Genomic DNA, 22764 nt, shown 5'->3' with positions numbered 1-22764 from the left:
GTACTCAAAAATTATGGATGCCTGCATAAAATTGCCACTATTATCAACTTGTGATGTGATACAAGGGGCATCAACAGTAGCACCACCTTCCAATACATTTGACTCCGCAAATCCCTACAAAGCACGTCAAATCACAGGTTTACAACAACACCCACTTTGTCCCTGCAAATCGCAACCCCCACACACACTCCAACATCAGAAAAATAAAACTAACACCCTTTGCATTCACGACTTTACATCTTTTAATACTCCCCCCTTTTCGAGCTCCCCAACTAGATCCCTTAGCGATGGAACCTTCATCGCCAATGTCCTATACAATCTGGAATACCGAGCTCGGGTGCCGTCTGCAGTCCTGGCTAGGGCAAGTAAGCTCAGAGCCTCTGGAAGTTCAGAGAATATTTGTTTCATTTCATCCAAGCTCGTATTTTCTAAAACAGAGGGTCTAGGAACAACCCTCACAATTTCACCACCCTTGGGTTCCTGAACCTTTGCATCTGCTTTGATAACCAGTTCGGAATTGGAATTTGCTCCACACTTGATGATAAATGGGGTTGTTGAGCCTGTGTTGAATTGTAATACATTCCATTGTGCAACATCTGTATCAGTACCAGATCCCAATTCCGCAGATGGCCTTTGAGCATGGTGTATCTCTGGTGCCGGATCATCCTCTTCACGAACCGACTTCAGAAGTACATAGCAGATTAAAGAGGGTGAGAAAAACAAATGAAGCACTATAAATGCTAACCTCAATAAAATATAAGATGTAGTGCAGCACTTTGTCATTCAATTGTCAAAAGGGCAGATAAAGTGATGCAACAATGAAATCATTGTTCCTTCTAGAGCACTTGGTAGTCTACTTTGCTCATGTTGTTTGGGCAATTTTGTTACCAACAACCCTATAACCATAAAGTACAGGTTCGAAGAGTTCTCATTATGCACCAAATACACAAACTACATGTCTCATTCAGAAGAATTTGTGTTGGTATGGAACACTTTAAGCTTTTGGAAAACATAGGATTCAGACATTTCAGGGATAATAAAATATGGGACAGGCATCTCCATACCTGGCCCTGGCCATCCACATAAATATATAGAAAAGCTACAGAAACATAGTTACAAACTAGTTTGGATAATTCATTTAATGACCAAGTTGGAAGCACATGTATAAGAAATTTTGCAGCACTAAAAATACTAAAAAGACAGTCCCATACCTCAACCAGGCGCCGAGCATTGGCAATTTGCCTCTGAGCGCATGGATGATCGATGTCAAGAAGGGAGGGCATTCGTTCCCCCAGCTCATCTAGTGATGCTATAATTGCTTTCTTCTTACTTCTACCCATGCTACTTACAGAAGATTGCCTTGTTATATCCTGCTCAACACATGAGAACAGTGTAAATTTTTTTATTACTCTACTGAGAATCATTGAGTAGAAGTAAACAGCAACTTGGAGAAGAGCTAAACACCTTGACTTGCTTCAAGATGCCATCAAGAGAAATCAGAGAAGCTAAACGGGCATCTTCGGCTGCAGTAGAAGGGTTCTGAATGGGTGAACTACCATTCTCCAATGATAGCAACGCAGCATCATTTCTCATTTGTTGCAAAATCTAATCACAAACAAATATCATTCTAATCTGTCAGCATATATAACTTCTGACATACAAAATATTAGCGTGTTCCAGCTAATAATGTCTTCATGCGAAATTCAGCTAAAAGACCAATAATGCTTTTGAGAATATGAAGGAGATAACAAAGGGATAAAAGCAAGCAGACAATAGTACATAATACAATGGCAACCAGAGATTTTAAATCTAAATGCTACAGAAAAAGAGATCAAAATGATCCTGAATTCTTATTGAACATGAAAGGAATTTCTCAGCTTTCCATAAAAGGGTCAATGTCACACACCCTAAGACACCTGGAAACGGACATTTGAAGATAAAGAATAAGTAACAAGTTATTCTAACATCCAGATGCAAGTATTTTATTGACCATAAATTGTCCTGATCTATGAAGCAAACTAACCACACTAAACATGCTGACTGGAGTAATCAAGGTCAACCACAAAGATCATCTAAAGAGTCAGGGCCTTGGCCAAGAAGTCACAACAGATACGTCAAGCATTCACAACTCTCAAGACCTCTTTCTAATAATGATGAATTTTGCTAGATCAAGAATAATGACATTAAAATTAAGCTACCCCGAAAAACTGGTACACACTATGATTACATTAAAAACATTAACTTTAGATAAAACAACAGCTAATCTGTACATGGAAGCTAATTATAAGATATTTATGCGGCAGAAAAAAAAACATGATGGTTCACCTTTCTTCGTTTGTGATCAACAGATTCAAGAGCTGAACGCAATTTTGCCACTTGGGAAGCATCATCAGCCTCTTCTGTTGCTAGGGTTCCAGCAATATCCTAGCAGAGGGGGGAAAAAAAGGCTATTAGCAATGTATACACTGAATCACACAATTGGTCTTCTATCCTTTTTTTTTCTTTGGGGGGGTGGGGTATTGCAGCGTTTTCCATAAGCATAAACAAGCTTGCAATGTCTACAATGAACTGCACAATTGGTTTTTTATAGTTCATTTTTTTTTAAGCGGGGAGGTGTGTAATAAAATTGAGCGCTTTCCATAAGCATATACAAGAAACACTTGCAAGGCACATATAGGCAACTAATAGAACAGCAGGAGCTTTTTCTATTGCAATTCAATACGCATAGTCACACTAAATATTATCAATAAAATTATCTATTAATGTGAACATTTTCTACAGTGCCTAGAAAATGTTTGTAGTGCCCTGCCTCCATCCAGCCCCCTAAAAGATAAGACAAGAGTTGGGGCAACTAGGAAGACCACAATATGAAATCCCAAGAAACACAAAGCTCAGATAAGAATGAAAATGATGAAAAACAGAGTTTCAAATACAATATCACACTAAACACAGAGGAAGAAACAAATTTTGAGGAAATCTAGAATTCAACATCTTTCACCTTTTATTAGTTCCAGAGAAACTGGCCCAAAAACCTTCAAGGCAATCATTTTGATCAATCAAGACAATGAAACTTATTTTATTTGTCATTAAAGAATGAACATACCGGGCCTTCCCTCTTGACTGGTTAACATTATTTTTTGAGTAAAAAAGTAATTGGTTCCCAGAGATTTAGGCACTTATTATCAGAGGTCCAGCATACTGACTTGTTCTTAATTGTTCATTATGCTAGATTTAAATATTAGTAAATAAACATAATGAATATAAATTGATTTTCGTGCTCAGGTTATACTTGTAATCTTCCCACTTTCTATAAAACAACTTTTTTCCCCATGAACTGTAAAGGTTGAATGATTACACCAAAAAAAGAGGTTATCCTTTGACTTACAACTATCTTCAGCCTGAAAGTAAAAAGAGATATGTCTCACTACCTTACCCTGCTTGGAACAACGTCAAGAATTCTTACATGCTAAACATTGCACCCAAAATTTTGAAGAAACTAACAAGAATAACAATTGGTATCCTTCCACTCACGGAACCATCCCTACTCTATTAAGATGTACCTCCCTACCAACAGAACACATGCCACGAGTAAAGTTAACACCATGTTTGGGTAGAAAAATATGAAGGAAAAGAAGGTTAAAGAAAGGAAACGATGTGAGTATTTTGTTTGAATAATTAAAATTAGTAAGGAAATGAAAGTAAAGGAATTTTTACAACCTTTGTTTGGTTAAACAATGGAAAGAAAAGGGAATGATTGATTATAATGGTTTTTTTCCCAATTATATCCTTTTCATAAAATAAATTACGTAAAAGATTGACAAAATAAAAAATGGTATTTCACATCTTTAAAAATATTACTTTCATTTTCCCAATTTCCCCCCAAATACGGGGAAAATAAATATGGAGAGTTTCAAGGGAAAGCTAGGATATTGAACCCCCTTTAATTTCTTTTGCTTGAATAAAAAAAAAAAATCCAAACAAGGAAAAGTTATTTTCCCTTCCCTTGTTTTAGTTCAATCAAAATATAGGGAAGAGATTTCTAAAATCAGCAGAAGCAAAGAAAAAAAAACTCTTAAAATTAATCCCTTAGGAACCTAAAATGAAAAATAACTTATACGGTTCTCTTGATATAAGAAGTATTGAAGATTTGACTAGGTCGCAATGATAATCCAGATTTTGGATATAACCCAATAAACTATCGGTCCAACTTTCCTACCAAAAAGGTAAGCATTTACTTGAGTAAAAAAACCATGGGTTTATGTCATGGTGTTTGAGAAAACAATTATTCAGAGGGAAGATAGAAACTACCACCGTATAAAATTAATGCATATCTATAGCAAATCTTAGTCCAATGTTTGGCATACTCATGTCTAACTAAATAGTTAAAAAAGATAAGTTACAGAAAGATGGCTAAAGAGTTATCTTTATTGTATATTACATACCTTCAAGTGCTGCAACTGAGAAGTAAAAACCCGCTTTGCATACTCTGATAAAAGCTGACCAAGAGCATCCGTATTAGGAGGGAGTGCAGCACCTAGCCCAGCCATCCAACCATCCATAATAGCAGTTGAAAGAAGCTCTAGCTGGCCAGTGGTCCCCCCAGATGCTTCATCCCCTGTAACAGAAAGAAACTCAAAGTTTTCTGCAAGCCACGACCTAATTTGCCGCTGCAATTCACCAGCAGGAGTGTGGACAAAAAGAGCAGCAAGAGCCTTGTTTCCAACAGCAAAACTTTTGGCCTCCTCTTGTATTTCTCTTAGCTTTCCACCAGTAACCTGCTGCTGCCTCAGGGTATCCTGTACGTTTAATTGTACTCATTTAAGAAACTTCGAACTTTGATGGTTCTCATGCCACATGAAGATACATCTAAACCAGATAAGTGTATGCATTAAAGAATTTGAAACATATAATGACTACTGTAATTTTTTTATGAGAACCATTAAAAATAAGAAGCTTCCATCAAGGAGCAGGCTACGGTTCTCTACCAGCCGATGCAAAGGAAAAGAACCAAACACTTATGGTAGCACATACCTGATCAAATCCACGTATTCTTGAAACAACAGAAGACAACTTTGATTTTTTTTCTGGCTTTATATTTACTTTAAATCCCTGGATCTGCTCATCAACATAGCGCACAGGAGATCTTCCAGGACTGTTACTTCGGCTGGAACTTCTACTGCGTCCTGAATTAGGCTTTTCTAGAAAGCACTCAACAGGGGAAACCTAAAAATTGAAAGATGAATTTCACATTCATCTCCATAACAGTAAAAGTATATATAGACATTGAGTAAAAACCAGCATCTAGTATATAGTTACCTTGATGGACTGAAGCTCCGGTGATCTAGCAAGCAAAGACCTTATATATAAAATTCTAACACGGGAAACAAGCATGGTATCCATTACTCTCCTTGGTTCCATTTTTCGGATAAAAGCAAAAACAGCATCTCTAATTTCGGCAAGTATTTCATGCTCTCTAGAAGCACCTGCTTTAATGACAGCTGCCAGGACCTGCAACATTGTAGATGGCTGTCAAATTTTGTAGATCTCCACCGTTTTACCAAACATATCTCAGAATGTTAACAACTAATACAATCAATCTGCATAATTTAATGGCTGTTCAAGTAAGTTGTCCAAACATTGAACCATAGGAAAATTGAGATTGGATTAATCTAGCATTTCAAAATAATTAGAAGACAAAAAGGATACAAGGCTTTAGAACATAAACCGATATAGATATAGAACTTCAAAATAATTAAAAGACATCCCAGCATTTTCCAATGATAGGAGATCATTTAATAGATATAGAACCAAAAAAATGCCTGTTTTCTGCCAAAAATCTAAACAAAAAGAACGTAACATCGCTTTTTTTCAACAATCCAGAAGAAAAGAGGCATGAATATACAAAACATTGCAAAAGAAAAACAATCATAAATTTGGTTTCTATGGGACCCCATCATCAAGGATGACACATTGCAGGACAGCTTTATCCCTTTTTGAATGAGTTTTAAGACTTTTTGGCGCCAAATCATAGTTTGGACTTCAGAGTTTAGACCAAACAATTAAACAAGTTCTAAAGCTTACCAGCATCAAAAGCTTGTTTGCTCCATCTGAAATCGCAGCAATACTGTCATATTGGTCAGGATCAAAGTCATTCAGTGCAGCAGTAAGATATTCTCCAGCAGGTGTGGTTTTAACCTTATCAGAACCAGCTTTAACCAAAGCACCTGCACCATCAGTCTTATCCATGGCCAATTGCAAAGGGACATCCATGGACCGTCGATCATTCCTGTTTAAAGACAATTACAAAAGAAGTTCGATAACCAGCCATGAAGGTAGTCTGAAACAATATGCAATTGAAGCTACTGCAAAAATGAAGTAGCACCTCCCAGGGTCTTGAGGCTGAGTGTTTGCTGTTCCTTTTGAAAATGGGCTTGGCACCTGCATTAACAGCATTTTAGCCCAAAATCATAAAAGATTTTACAAACAGAAAAACCTAAAGTAGCATCTAAGCTTATAAGAAAAGAATGATGGCGAAAAAGTCCACACAAGTTACAACAAGGCTAATTATTGATGCTAATTTGAGACAGACAGTAAAGTAATACAATCATGCTGATTTGATACATAGGAAATTAAAATAAAAAGATTACCTGTGGTGATCCACCCGTAGATGCTTTCTCGGTCAATCTATCAAATAATTTCTCATTTTCTTCATGCAACCTCTGTATTTGCAATAAAATTCATGTAAGAACAAAACTAAACTATAGGGAGAAAGTCTAGTCAATCATTTAAGTGACAGGAAAAAGCATTTCAAGAACAAATAAGAGAAACAAATTTGAAAAGCTAGTCGTGGGAGTTCAAAGATATTTTCCAGAGCCACCATCTGACAGCTCTTCAAGGAATGATATAGTTCCCTATCAATCATCCAAGCGGGCATCATATTTGACTGGGTTGTTTGGATTGAAGACCAATTGATCTTTCTACCATTACTAATTTTTACCCAATCAAACTCCATTATCTCCCCTTAGTGGAGTAACTAATTCAGCATATTCTACATAAACTCAAAACATTTTTTTACCAGTCAAAGTTATAAAGGAATAACACATACTCAAAACCATATTAGCCTAACCCAACCACTTTTTTGCATAGATGCTCCCAACTGTGATCTGTCAAGGGAAAATTATTGCACTATGGACTTGTCAGCTAAAGGATCGGTACTCTTTTCAGAACAACTACAAGTTATCTCAAATAAAGTAGTCTTCTCCCACTCCACTTTTCCACATTTACATTCTAATAGGTCCCACTAAATTGACCTTTTTTTAAAAAGTCAATGACACTTCACAACATTACTAGTCTACACCCCAATAATATTAAAATATTACAGCAGAATTACAAAAGATAAGATGCATTAAATTAGAAAATGATGATAAGTAATAAAATGTGATAAATTTTCTTAATTAATAGATAGATTTATATGGTAGAATGATCAAGTAGGCAGAAGGAGTACAGTTATTTTACGCAGGATTTTCCGTGTCTAGAATTAAAAAAAAGCAACAACCTCTTATATCATAACTATACTGCAGCACAAAGATAATATTGACACCAAAACTTCAACAGATTTTGATTGTAAATTATGAACACATATCCTTTAGCAGTAGTACTACTATCATTAATTAACAACAAAAAGAATAAAAAAAAAATAGATTGTAGTTGCAAGTTCAGCAGACCTCAATCAGAGCATCACGTTTCTTGAGTTCCTCCTCAAGTTTCTTAGTCACAGCTGAAGAATCCATACCATCCGCTGCTGTTTTTGATATTGTTGAAACTCCAGACCCCTTTTCTGAGCTAACAGACTTAGCTTCACCAGAACAAATGGCTTCATTGAGTTGCAATTCAAGACTTTTTACTTTTGCCTACATCATAAAAGGTCATCTTACCAAGCAACCAATCATATAGACATGAAAATTCTTGATCTTGAGAACAGAACTATGGATGTACAGATTCCTTAATGATAAATTCAAACCACCTTTATCATTCTCAGTTTTCCTTTCTTCTTCTTCTTTCAATAGAAGTATATGCATGCATGCATGCATATGAACATAAAAAGGCATGCGAAATGATGAATTTTGATCTAAAACCAACCTGCAATGTTTGAATCGTTGAATCATATTGTTGCATTTGCAGTTTTTGCTCTTGTTCCGACTGTAGCAATTGAGCAACTTGATTTCTGAGCTGTGCATTCTGTTCCTTCTCTATTTTATGCTTGTCCTCAAGCATAACATTTTCAGACTGCATTTTGGATTAATAAGTGATAGATCAGAAGATGCATGCCAAAGATAGAAGAAATTTGATAGCATAAACTTGACGTGCATAAAACAAACTCCAAATGCTGAACCTATAAGGCAAATACCCTTAAAGACAAAAGCATCAACTACTTTATTCCTTGAACTTTACAAAATACCCCTAAAGACAAGCAATTCTCATTTGAATGTGGCTAGATATTGAAGAACCAAGACTCCAGACCATCTAAATCTGTAATTATCATAAAAAGTAAAGCATTCTACCATAGCGATAGTAAATCTGTAATTATCATAAAAAGTAAAGCATTCTACCATAGCGATAGTATGAAATGCCCATAAGACAGTCGCATGGTGATCCAGACAGTAAAAGAAACATCAGATAGTTGAGAATCCAAAGACAGGAGGAAAGGAGAGAGGGTGGCTGGCATCACCACAAACAAAAATAAACACAGCACCAAGGATGTAAAATTGTAAATTACGTGTATTGTGTAGCAAAAATCAAGATCTAGCTGGTAAATGTCAAATTCCAGTAAGCCAGTTAAGTAAGATTTAACTCCCAGCAAAAACAGAGAACCAAAATAAAAAATTACAAAACCTTTAGGTCTGAATGCAGAGTAAAAGAAACTTTCCACGCCTTCTGAACTTCATTGAATAGTAGGACACACTGATCATTTGCCCCTTTAAGTTCTTGTTTTAGTCCCAAAACCTCTTGTTTCAGATCTTGAATTTCCTTTTCCTTCTCATAAAGCTCCTTGCGTGCATCATTGGCCTAGAAAAATAATAGCAAGATATAAAGATGCAGATTCCAATAATTAAGCCATGATCAACAATTCAATGTATTACAAGCAAAAGAACTGAAAAATGCAAAATGCACATACCAGCACATTTCTTATGGACTACAGCAAGTAATTATGTTTATTTCTGAGGAAAAAATGCCAATGTGACACCAAGTCGATTCTAGGCTTCAATTCAACTGTGTTTCACTACTACTAGGTTTATAAGTCTTTTATCTCACCCTAATATTGCTTCTGGCTTTAGAATCAGCTCTCCCTTTGTGGACCTTCAAACATGCATATTAACTGCTAAGTAGCTAAAACTTCTTCCTTCAAATAAATTTACTGACATGATTATGCAGGATACTAGTTTATTAAATAACAAAACAATAAAAGGAGTTAAAATCTAACTCTGAATTCAGAAATTAATATCAGCGACTTACAACATCTCTCCATTTCTTAATAGTATCCCTATTCCCAAGGCTTAGTACAGAATTTCGAGCTCGTGCAGCAAAATTGAGAGATGATAATGTCTCAGATAGATTTGCAGCATTTGGACAGATGTTAACAATCATCAAACTTTTTGAGTTTCCCCCTGCAGAAACAAGAATATTGGATTTACAATAACAACTTGGTTCAGAATGTTAAATAAGTTATAGTGAGGTATCAACACTTTTAGGAGAAAAGGAGAACAAAAGGCAAGACATATGATGTATGATGCAAGATAGTTGCATCAATAAGACCACTAAGTTATTCTTAGACCACTCACTAGATTTTCCTGAATGTTACTAGATCAATTATATTAAGGATGCTTCTTCATTTAAAAAAAATATATTATAGCATCAAGGATGCTTGAATTAAGTATGCAGATGGTACTAAATGAGGGAAAATAACTTTCCTTGATAAAGATATGAAACATAAATCTTTTTAAAAAGCTATGCACCAAATTTTGCAATAGGTTCGAAAAGAAGAAAGCCAAGGATTCTGAAAGCATACCGATGAACTTAATCGATAACAATCAAATGGTATAAAGGTAAAACAAGCAGCTCTTGTAAATAACTGCAAACCTTTATATTTGACAGGTAGAGAAGATTACTATATATTTTTGTTGCTTTGAGAAGATCTATCATCAGTAACCTTCCCTTAGTTCTTATCTTCTAAATTTCACCTTTTTCCAGTCAAGGTGCAAGAGACAGTTAACTATTAAGCAGAAAGAGACCTCAACTAATAAAAAACACAATGAAACCAACAAATTCCCCTTTCAGCATACCTACCACCATAGGCAGGCCCATTTTCCCATCAAATTATTTTGATGTAACAAATATGTATGCAAAACAAAGACGAAGACAAAAGCATTACAAGCAATCCAGTTTTTCAGTTCTATTCCAAGCACCTTGAAATGTCAGTAAATTTTAAATATATAAGAAGCAGGAGGATACCTAGCGAGTCTGCAAGAATATTGGTAAGCATTGAATTTTCATAAGGAATATTATCCTTCTTTGAAGTCAGAGAAGACAAAACATCTCCCAACCTACACGTGCAACACAAAAGGTAACAACAGGGCTAAATGGTGAGAGTGAAATCAGAAATATGCCACAAGTCCACATGAAAGAGAAAGCAAGCCTTTCTAATAAATACTAATATTTTTATTTTCGAATACAAGCATTTTCATTTGCACAAAAGAGAAAAGGTCGGAAGTTCTTGTTATGACAGGCAATGGTTGTAGCGCAAAAAAGATACCCACAATGTATACAAGCACCTTTTACATCCCCAAGTAGCTATTCTATCTTCTTTTTCTATTTCAGGATGTCCAGAAAATTTTCCATAAACCAAAGTAAAAGGGCAGTAATTTCTAAGCCTATAACAACACCCTTTGTTATAGTAATGATATTGTCAACTGAGGACATAGAGGGAAAAAGGCTGGTCAATTTTTGTCAGGGTAAAGGTCTTAGTAACAATAAGTGTGAATGCATTGAATATACTAAGTCCAGTAGCTTCTCAAAAAAAAGATGGCAGTCCACTGAGGTAACTTCCATACATGCAGCTCTCCGAGCTTGGTAAGCAAGCAGAAAATATTATAACAATAAAAGGAAAAATAACAGTAAAGATGACATACGCTGAAAGTGATTTCATGACATGAAGTAAGTCCGTCACACGCTCGCCGCTATCTTCTTCTAAAATTTGACCATCACTTCCAGCCAAGTCAATCAGAGAAAGTTTGCTGTATGAGTTTTCTCCACTGATCACATTACTATAATATATGTGCACCATGATGATCCTGAAGAAAAGTAACAAAAGAAATTCACCCAAATAAATACAGAATGACAGACAGTAAGAAAACCATAAAATACAATGTAAATGGAGTAACAAATAGAAGAATCAAATTGAATTTCACTATCTCAACCTAAACATTGGCATACAACTAAACAATCTCAAAACTCTGATTACAAATACAACATAAAATTTTATTGCTTCAAAAGACATCTTGTGCAAATAATTAGATGCTGCAGGTCAACTGAACATAAAATATACATATTGAAGTATCACTAATAGAGGATTAGGAAGCTGAGAAACAAAGGAAAATAATTTTCTTAGAATTAACTTTATTTAATAGCATGCTCATGCATTTAATGACAAAAGAGAGGTAGAAAGTAGGATTAAAGTCATACAAATGAGAAACATTGAACTTTGATGTGTCACTTTCGCGGCTTTGAAATGCTGCTTTCAGGACTTTAGAGAAGTCCATAGGGTTATCAACTTTGTCCTGCACAAGTTCTACAGAAGATTCCGGTAACTCCAAACATATCTTTGGTAAAGTACTCCCTGATTCTGAGAGCAAATCCCTTATCTACAAGAACATTTAAGGGCTCAGCATTAGTACACTTCCGCATTACCATGTTGAAATGATCATTCAACAATATAAACCAAAAATGAGATATCGAGATTCGTGACAACCACTAGAAATGTGAGAATACAGTGAGAACAGTTAAAAAACCTGTTCATTATAGAGACCAAAGGCTGTGACTGAGAAATTGAATTTTGATGTTGAAGTTAAATCTGAGTTGGCTAAATCAAACAGCTCCTCAAAACAACGAGCATATAAGCCACGATCATGGTTAGATCCCTCCTGAGATAAATAAAGCCAAAACAAGGCTAATATTAGCATATGAAAGGCCATGAATAGACATAAAATTCCCATTTAATAAGGTGCTTCTCTAATAAAGGTGAACAACTCTTGACAGGAATCATTTAGTTTGAAAGAAAAAAAATAGCAATACAGATTAAAAAAAGGATACAAGGCTATCATATAAATAATGATGAATCATCGATCCGTCAAAAGTAATCACTAGTCATTCTATATACAAAGAAATAAGCCAAATGCAGCAAAGTCTCGATATAAGAAAATTGAAAAGTAGAAGCAATTGATATATTTGAGAGGCCTAGAAAGGCATAATACAGACTAAAATAATTAAAGACATATCATATCAATGATGAATCATCAAACCGTCTAAAGTAATCACTAGTCATTCTAATTATACAGACAGACAAGCCAAATGCAGCAAAGTCCCAATACAAGAAAAATTGAAAGAAGTACAAGCAGTTGACAGATTTAAGAGGCCTAAAAAGGCATAACTAGTGATACAAGATGCTCCATTGGAGGAAGTGAGAGCCACTAGTGGCAAACATGAATATCTTAACCATCAAACTAATGTATCAAACATATTTATAAGAAAAAAAATTAAAAATAATAAGAGAGAGAGAGATTATCTAATAAGATGGTAATTCGCCATTTTATCCCAAGTAAATGCATAGCAATTCTAGTTTTGATCTTATAGATAGATACATAGACATAGTGCAAGAGCACATGCACATATGACACACATGTAGAGAGAGAAATAGAGGGAAACAACCATGGTGTGTGTCTTTCCTGACTGAGTTTGTCCGTAAGCAAATATGGAAATATTATATCCATCCAAGGCTGATTGCACAAATGGTTGAACATCACTGAACAGCTCAGCTACAGAGAAACATATGTCATTATACTCTTGTTTTAACTAACATGTATAACCACTACCAGCAATAAAAAAGTAAATTAGATATTTTGACAGTCACAAATTCTGGTCAATTCCTTCTTTCTTAAATTAATAAAAGAAACGGTACTAACCTTGTCCAACATGAGGCCCATAAACCCTGTCAAATTCAAAATCTTTTTTGGGGTTGGCAATTGTATCATCACCGGTATTTATACGAATAGTACACTCATCAGGAAATTCAACAACTGAAGGACCTTCATCTTCAAAAAGTGGTCTTGTCCGACAAAATAACTTTATGTTTCCTGAAAAAAGAATCTCATTTCTCAAAGAAAAGTACTATCATCATGACATGAAAAACAGATAGAAATAATACATGCTAGTTGGAAAGTACAAAGTTGGAAAGTACCTTTGGCTGTCAATAAGTCATTAAACAACCTTTTCTTCTCATTGACCAACGGAGATATTCTAGCCTCACTTTCAAGGGCAAATTGATCTGCCATTTATATTTAGAGACAATTTATAACCATCAATAGAAGTAATAGAACTCAGCAACAACAAAATCTTGAAATGAAGGGGCAATAGTGTAACCATTTGGAGTATACAGGTATTTTATCAATTTGCAGTAATTTATATTTTTAAGATATGATGCTCTTTACTTTGCTTTCCCACCTTTCTTTTATTGTCAAATAGAATACAAATTCTTGAATGATCTTATCAAACAAAAAAAATTGAAGACAAACCTAACAAAACAAAATCACACCATTCACCATCAAATGCATAAAATTGTGGATAAACAGGAGACCCTCATAATGCTTTGGTTGATTACCATATCCATATTACCAAACATTTATGACGTTACCACATTTTAGCTTCCCTAGTGGTTATATTTCCATGCTTCAGCAGCAAACTTCCAATAAAAGGCATTAAAACAAGGGTGACACAACTCCTGCAACATGCATAAAGGAAATAAAGAATTTATTTTCTTTATCCTTTTTACTGTTTTTAACCAAACAACTAATTTCTTTTGCTCTCCTTATTTCTTCTTAGTGCTTCTTTTAAAAGCATTTTTGGATCCCCTTTGTTCTTTTTGGACAAGGGGTCAACATAAAGCACTTTTAACTTTTTTCTTTAAATTTTTATCTCAAAATTCATCTCATGAGCACAAAATCATAGGCAACAGGAAAAAATAGCACAATGTTTCTTCTAAAAATTACAAGGTGATTACAAATAAACCAAACCCCGGAGAAGAATCTTTGGAATATACCATTAGACATGCAAACCAAGCACTAAAATAGCTGAAGCATAAGGAATTCATGAACGTAACCCAAACAAACTGCCACTAAACCTTAATATATTACCTAGTTTACGAGTTTTATCAGCAAGAACACCTAGGTAACGTGTAAGTCGATCGAGTTTAGCATTTGAATATTCCTGCAGATCATTAACTTCCTGTCGCAACTCCAAGTAGTCTTCTTTTGCAAGCTGCCAAATTAATGTAATAAAAAAATGCATCAAACACAAGACACTACAATGATAAAACCCAGAATGCTTACTAAATTACTATAGTGAGCCAAAACAATTTTTGCTTTAGTCCCACCCCAAAAAAGCTTCTAACATCAAAGACATCATATGTTACCAATCATTATTTCAGACTTCAGAAAATACCAGAGAAATTAAGGATTTCCAAAACTGTTCTTTCATAAAGCTTGAATGCATATGACAAGAGTCAAAATTATTCACTCAAAATTTCGTAATCAACTTCAACCCAAGCAATCACCTAATCCATATGCTATCTTTTCAGACCAAGGAGATACAACAAAACTTAGGTAATAATATAGAAGCTCATTTATTAATAGAATCAAAGACAAGTATCACATCCGAAAACCAGAGCACAGATCCCTTAATGGCTTCCCAAGAAAAATAAGCCAGACCTTGGAGTATATTAACATTAGATTAATTGACTTTTGAATTGTCAGCCAGCTATTTCATTTGCTATTCTCAAGCCACTGTTTGGTAATGGCTCGTGTTGTTGTCCCTCAAGATCAGCACATGCATTATGTCAAAGATTCATTATCAGTATTAGAAGTTTTCCACAGAACTATCATAAAATTGCCATATAGGATAGGAGGGGAAAACTTTTCTTTTCATCCAAATACTGGGCAACAAAGTCCACTCAAATATCATAAAAAGGGGCATCCCAATCGACATTTGACACAATGCACAATCTTACAACAGTTGAAACCAACACAATTTGGATCATCAAGAAGGATCCGAAGCTTGTGTAGCAAGAATGCGACCAGTATTAAACATTCTCAACTAACTGAGTTTTCTGCATGAACAGCAATTCACATTCCAGAAACTGATGACCAAGTTGTGGTTCATCAAATCCAAATTCTAATTTGCCATTAAAATTTTATACAGTTTTGAGCTCCTCCATTGAATTTGGATCAATTTCCCAGCAAACCTAATCTTCCAGAAAATGACATTAAAAAAGCATATTCTAGTTGTATTTGTTAAAATTTATAGATTAAAACAAACTACTCAAAAACACTGCATGTTAATTCCTAAAAACGGAGCTTAGTTAAAATCACATTGATAGACTAAAGCGACTTCTTCAACTCCATCGGAACAAGTTACCAGCTAAAACACTAATCACTCGAAAACTTTGACAATCCGAAGCCGATTCACACCGTTACCTTAACTTTATCCTTCAATCGGAGCACCTTAGAAGCCAAAGCCTGCTTAGAAAATTCCGAAGAAAACGGCGAAGCCAACGAGGAGGCAGCCGAGATCGAGTACCGTCGCATCAACGGCGCAACACTGGCCCTAGGTAGGTCCTCCGGAGACGACGGCGACGTCCGCCGTGGCTCGAAGCCACTCACCTCCCAGTTCCACCGGTTATTGTTGCTACTCTTCTGCTCCCCCATCGCCCCAAACAAATTGGGGAAAAAATGAATAAAAGCTCAAAAAAATAATATCCAAAAAGAGGCAGGGGTTTTTCAAAATCTAGTGGTAGTAGTAGCAGTAATGTAAATGCTGCGTTCCCGATGAGCTATGTTTGGCTCATTTTAATTTTAATTTTAATTTTAATTTTTCAATTTTATTTTTAATTTTTCCCTCTTTGGGGATTATAAACGAGGGGATGGGGGAAACGGGTGGGACTGGGCGTAAAACGTAGTCATTTTCCAAACTTTATGAAGGGAACAATTATGTGGGACAATTTCAGACGCAATCAAATGTGCGTTTGGAAATGGTTCGGAAATCGCTCTCACGCACCACAGACTGTTTGTTTTTCTTTTAAATAGAGAGGGAGCGTGTGATTTCTTATGCTTCAGCGTGTCCAAACATCTGTTCATAAATGTGTTGGATCAACATTTAACTCAATTTTGTATTGGTTTTAATTTTTTGTCCAATCCAAATTTCTGCCCCCTCCCTTCCACATTTTTATTATTATATTTATTTTGAAATCTATAATATACATAACGGATCAATTAATGTTATCCATCTTGTTAAATAATTAAATAACAATTGAGCTTTTTAAAAAGTAAAACCAATAATATAAATTCATCATCCATCAAAAATAAATTATTTTTTTATAAAAACATATCCTTAAATCAATTGTGAGAAGTATTATCATATATCAAATTTAAATATTACCTGAATTTTTTAAAATAAATAAATAAATCACACGATGATGAATTAGGTATGGTTAATCCAAAACTTTTGAAAGACGGATAAATTTGATCTACGGACAACACAAGAAAACTGCCTGTGAATTGTTTGTTCTTTATCCCAAAATTTGAAAGCTTTTTATAAGTTATTTGTGGTTGGGTCATGGGTGAGTTTATTGAGAGCAAAATTATGTGTGTTTGCAGGATGAGCTGGCAAAAACATGTTTCTATGATTTTCTTTTTTTTAATTTGTTGGCAGGCTTTGTTCCTTTTGGATATGGCAAAACCCGCCTCACCCTTTCAAACATTCCTATTTACCCAAAAAAAAACACTGAAAGGCTAATTTTCTTTATAGCATGCATTTGAAATCAGATTTTATCAACTTTTCTTTTCTTTTTTTTTTTGGGGTACAAAGAATTTATTAGTTTCTTATTAAAGAATTAAAAAGGCTGTGATAAAATAATAAAAAGGGATGGGTGGCACCATCTTTTGAAATGATGATGAACATCATCATATTTTGAGTGTAGATGCAGACATTTTATTTTTCTATAAATGATTTCTTAGTTTCTGACGTATTGCTTTTCTTACTATCATTGCAATACCAAGTAGCTTTTTCATAAGTTTTCTTAACATGAATTACAAATCTCTTTTTCCATCTCTGTGAAATCTTCTATGGTTGTTGATTCTCTCGGTGATCTCTTTCTTATTTATAATCACCTCTCTTTTGATTTTCCATTTAAACTCTAATGTCACGTTTGATTAAAGTAATATATTTTTACATGTTTTAGTTATTGGTTAATTGTAAACTTTTTCTTCATCTTATTACACTAGTAACAATTAACCAAACATAGCATAAGTCACTTTCTAGTTTTTCAACATATTTCCGTTCCATTCTCTTATTTTGCTAGTTTGCATTGCTCTAGATAACGATAACAAGGATGTTGTGAATGATATTGTGAGCAAAAACCTTAAAAATAAACTCATCGTGATTTATCTAAAGGCAAATGCCAAAATCGATGATTGAGTCAGGAAACTCTATCAAGTAAAAAAAGTAGTTCCGAATAAAGAAGTTAGAACGAGACCAATGATGATTCTAAAGAATGTGTGGCTCTTTGAGGGTCTTTTTGAGGTTCATGATTTCGAATGAAACATACTCGTATTCATTTTCAAAAAAAAAAGGGATAATAAAATTTTTTTGTGCTTTACTCCTTCGTCTTTCATGGATTGTCACTTGATCCTAGAGAGTGGTAGAACGGAGATAACAAAGAAGATATTGACTTTTCAACTTTTGAGTCCTAGGTATAAATCCACAAGGTACCTATCTAGCAAAGGATCAAGGAAAAATTACTAAAGATTAGAAGATATTCTTCAAAGTTACAATAGTGGATTTCAAAACTAATAAGGATAATTTCAACTGAAACGAGATTATGAGATTAAAGGTGGTGCTTAAGGTTAATGACCCTCTACCTAAAGGCTTCAAGTTATGGAAATTTGTAACACCCCTCACCTGTTCCGGCATTCGATACAGATGGGAGATGCCACCAAAACACATACATAGTGATAATTTCAAAAATATTTAACAATTTAAACTTTGAAACAATTTGAATATAATCATAAAATTGGGATAAAATCATTTTGAAACCCGTAAAACATCCTAACATCATTTACAAAAGATTCAGAAATGTCCATGACCCAAAATGAGTCTCCAAGAGTCAAAACGAGCTAGTGCAGTTGGCTTAACTAGGGATAGAGGTATTGGTACCTCTGGAATATCGATACTTCTCCCTGAAACTATTCATTTTTTTTCTCATTGACTTGGATGTTTTGATGACTAAAAATTCAAATTTAAAACACCTCAAACACATACTAAAACACCTCCTAACAAGGTAACCCCAAAACACACTTAAAAGGTCACATGAAATCATCTAAGACTCAATCTCAATACATGTTCTACTGGAACCACTCTCACATATCATCAAGGTAAGTATTAAAGACATATTAGGACCTCATGAATGCATCCAAAATAAGTTTAGTAATAATTCATTTACTAGCTCAAGTAAAAATGAGAAAATGCATACATAAACAAAAGTTCGTACAATTACGAAAGTTTAAGTTGATCAAATGAGACTCCAAACTTAGTAACTAAACATTCAAATACTTAATTAGGTAATGAAATATGAAATTAGCATATATACAAAGGATTGACACCTTAAGTACATGCCACAAATTACATATATGTTAATTTCAGACTCTCAAAAGTTTTGTTGATGGTGTGATGATTCGATGGTCAAGTTGGGCTTTACAAATCCAAAATCAATATCTATGCATAAAGATAATGGTGCATAAGCATAAATGCTTAGTAAATGAAAATTACCATACTTACTTTTCCCCTTTTTAACATAGCTAACCAAGTTAATGATAAACTCAAAGGACAAGTTGAACAAAATGATAAATAACATGATAAAATTATAGCAAATGGATAAACATACTTAGACATACATGTTCATATCCATAAGTGAAATCAAATGAACTTTTGTTTACTTAAACATGAGTTATCAAACGTATGACAAAGTTCATAAATCTTATAAGGTTACCTCTTTTAACTATAAACAAATCCACGATTTCATTCTTATAGTCATTCACCGGATTTAGTTCTTTTTTTTAATTTTAGCCTTTCGTAACCTTAGTAAAATGGAACTCGGGCACTTGAGAATTCCATCATAACACAACCAAATGTATGTTGTGTTATGTGTGTATTTTATTCCAACACAACTAGAGATATAGCATTAGTAGTGCTCCAATAAAACACAACTAAGGTTCTCAAAGAGAATGTTCCTATTACCCCCATAAGGATGCCAAGTATTGATAATGATAGAATCTGTGGTTTTAAAACTGTTGGCCAGGAATGAAAAGAGAAAAAAATTTCAGAATGCGTGGTTAAATGTTAGTTATACTAGCAAAATAAAATCGAGCATCAGAATTGTGATGATTCAGGAATGGAAGTGAGAATGAGTTAGTATGGAATTTATATCAAGTTTACTTTGTCTATGAGAAAGCACTATTTATCATTTCATATCGAGACTAAAATGTATCTCTGGATTTTTTGGTAGATTATACGAAGTCCTGATCATGAAACGAAATTTCAATACAATATTTCATCCTTAGATTAATAGACAATCAGAACGAATAATTTAGATATTAGAAGACATCTATAGTGTTGTATAATTGAATTTGAAAATAGCTAAAGAAAATTTCTACCATTAGTAGAGTTTGTATGTGATGATGGTTATAGATTGAGTATTAAATGGTACCATATGAGGTTTTATATGAACGTAAATGTAGAACTCTGTTGTACTAGTTAGAGATGAGTGAAAGAAATATTATAGGGACTGATCTTATTCGTGAGACAAACGATAAATCAGGATTATACAAGACTGTTTGAAAGCCGTCCTAGATCAACAAAAATCGTATGATGATTTGAAAAGAAAGTTATCGAATTTCTGACTATTAATAAAATAGTATAATATCGTTACAATACGAAAAATGATATGTGGAAGTCAGGAAATAACCATGATATTTGCAGTACCCTAACCTTTTTGCAGGTGAAATTTTTTAGCACGAAATTTCTTAAAGGGGAGAGTTGTAACAACTCGTTTTTCAGTGGTATCGAAAATAGTGTTTTCAAGACCACAATTTTGAAGAGTGAGTCCGTAAATATTATTAATTAATATTTACAAGTTAAACATGGTATCATTGTAAATTACGATTTGCTCGATTTTATTAACTGGTCAGTTAGTCAATGTATAAATGGTGCGTACCGAAAGTCAAGTAGTTTTAGAAAATAAAGTTTCGGGACCTTGTTTCTATAAACCAAGCCTGTAAATATTATTATTAAATATTTACGAAGTTTTTATATTGATGAAATGAAGTTTGATTCAAAAATTTTAGAGTTTGGATAATTGATTAAGAAGAAAGGACTAAATCGTAAAAACTATAAAAATTAATCGGTATTGATTTTTTATTAGTTGAATGGCTTAATTAATGATTGTACAAAGGTCAAAATAGTAATTTAGCCTTATTAATCTCTAGTGGACGGTTAGGTGAGTTAATTATGTTATTTATAAGTTAAATTTTATAATTAAATTATAATTATAATATTAAAGTTAAAAGTTAATAAAACAAGTTAAAAACCCTTTTTTATGTTTTCTTCAACCTCCTATCATCCAAAACAGGATAGACAATTGAGAAGCCATAGTTGAACCTTCCCCAAGCTTCCTTCTTATGCATGTAAGTCAAAATCAAGCCCATTTCTTATATTTTTTATATTTTTGAAATTGTTGCAACTATGTCCAACTAAGTCGTATCGCCGTTTTCAAAACTGTCAAAGATTTAAAAAGTTTTCGTTGATGTTGTTTGAAGTTTTTGAATGTGAATCAGAATTATTATAATAAAACGAAGTAGTAATTGACAATAAATTGACAATTGATATATATTTGGTACAAAGATGAATTGATATGAAATGAGAATGAAGTTCATATGGTTTAATATGATTTTGTTTGAGAATTTAAATTATGAAATAAAAATAATGTTTGACATTTATTTGAAAAGGGATGTATTATTGGTAAATAGGTTATATGATATAATTAAGATAGTGAATTGATTAAATGATTATTGTTTTATGAATGATGATGAAATGTTGAATTAAGTGAATTGAAATGTTATATGATTGAGATACGATATAACATGATAAATGTTGAACTTACCTTTTTTATATTTGATTTTCCATTATAGACAAACTTTACCAAGCTTAGTAACATGTAATGTATAATTATATCATAAGGTAAGTTACTTGGTTTTAAGTACCTGTGAACTTACTAAAGATTTGTGATGCTTACTCCCTTATTTCCTTTTTCCCTGTAGTGTCAACTTACGGAACGTGTCTGGCAGATCGTCGAAAATCTCACACTATCCCGGTATTGATTATGTAGTCTTTTGACTATATTAAGTCTTGGTTATGTGTGGCATGTGCTTAGGAGTTGTTTTGGTTTACTATATAGTGGTATGACTTGAACTCCTTGTTGGTGTGATTATGGCAAAAAAAAATATGCTTGTTGAAAACATATGCATTAGTAAATGGTTTGAATTGTGTATTTGGTATTTGAGATTATATTTTGAGTATGCAATTATATAGGCAATATGATATCATGATATAGATTAATTTGTTTGAAAGAGAGGTATATAATATTTGGCATGTGCCTGAGAGAGTTATGTGGTTGTATATGTTTGCTTCGAATGAATTTAACATTTTAAATGTTATGTGAATATGTATATAACTATAAATTTGGTAATGATCTTGGTATTTGGTAATCTTTGTTGATTGTTTAGGTATGTATGTTATAATGCTGATGTGGTGAATGAATGGTATGTATATGATAGGTTTGAATGAATTTGGTAAGGTATTGTGCATGCTTGAATGGTTGATATCGAATCATTATTATAAGGTGTTATAAATAGTTAAATGAGGTATGTTATGTTAATTGTTTTGAGGTGCCTTGAAGGGCATATGAGATTGTTTTGAATATGGTATTATGTTTGAATTTGAATTGTTGGATTCAGGTGCCAATTGTGGCATATTGGTTGTATGTTTGTAATAGATTGAATGATTTCTTTGCAGGTTATTTGTGTATCTATATGTATCTATGAGCTAAGATATAGATTTGGGCATGAAATGAATTTCTAAATTTGTGATTTTGACCATCTGGTAAAAGTATCGATACCAGGGACCAATGTATCGATACTTAACTAAATGAATAGTATTTTGAAAATGGCCGAATGCCAAAACCGTATCAATACCAATTATAATATCGATACCTACCATAAAAGTATCGATATTTTTTACTTTGGTATCGATACCTAGTTTCAAAGTTTTAAAAATTTTAAGATTGGTCTTTAATCATACTTGAATCTGTTAAACTGTTTTTGTATGCTC

General features: G+C 33.6%; 1 protein-coding gene across 2 annotated transcripts; it reads right to left on the bottom strand.

Moving 5' to 3' along the window:
• Positions 1-11: 11 nt before the first annotated feature.
• LOC107913395 (kinesin-like protein KIN-14B) lies at positions 12-16276 on the bottom strand. 2 transcript variants are annotated; one of them, XM_041104044.1, is made up of 24 exons: positions 15801-16276; positions 14463-14586; positions 13511-13597; positions 13236-13406; positions 12982-13088; positions 12066-12197; positions 11740-11918; positions 11187-11348; positions 10510-10601; positions 9514-9665; positions 9313-9357; positions 8893-9066; positions 8140-8286; positions 7725-7910; positions 6648-6719; positions 6383-6438; positions 6082-6286; positions 5317-5508; positions 5032-5223; positions 4443-4796; positions 2326-2424; positions 1465-1605; positions 1212-1370; positions 12-681 (listed from the first exon to the last, which is right to left on the bottom strand). In XM_041104044.1, exons 1-24 carry the CDS (start codon positions 16029-16031, stop codon positions 226-228), a joined length of 3915 nt encoding a protein of 1304 aa, XP_040959978.1. In that variant the 5' UTR covers positions 16032-16276; the 3' UTR covers positions 12-225. The 2 variants fall into 2 exon arrangements, with proteins under 2 accessions (XP_040959978.1, XP_016697452.1); XM_016841963.2 differs by lacking the exon at positions 9313-9357.
• Between the last annotated feature and the right edge of the window lie 6488 nt (positions 16277-22764).

Source organism: Gossypium hirsutum, chromosome D11, assembly GCF_007990345.1.
Source record: "Gossypium hirsutum isolate 1008001.06 chromosome D11, Gossypium_hirsutum_v2.1, whole genome shotgun sequence".
NCBI classification, from domain to species: Eukaryota; Viridiplantae; Streptophyta; class Magnoliopsida; order Malvales; family Malvaceae; genus Gossypium; species Gossypium hirsutum.
This window is presented reverse-complemented; position numbering and strand designations above follow the sequence as displayed.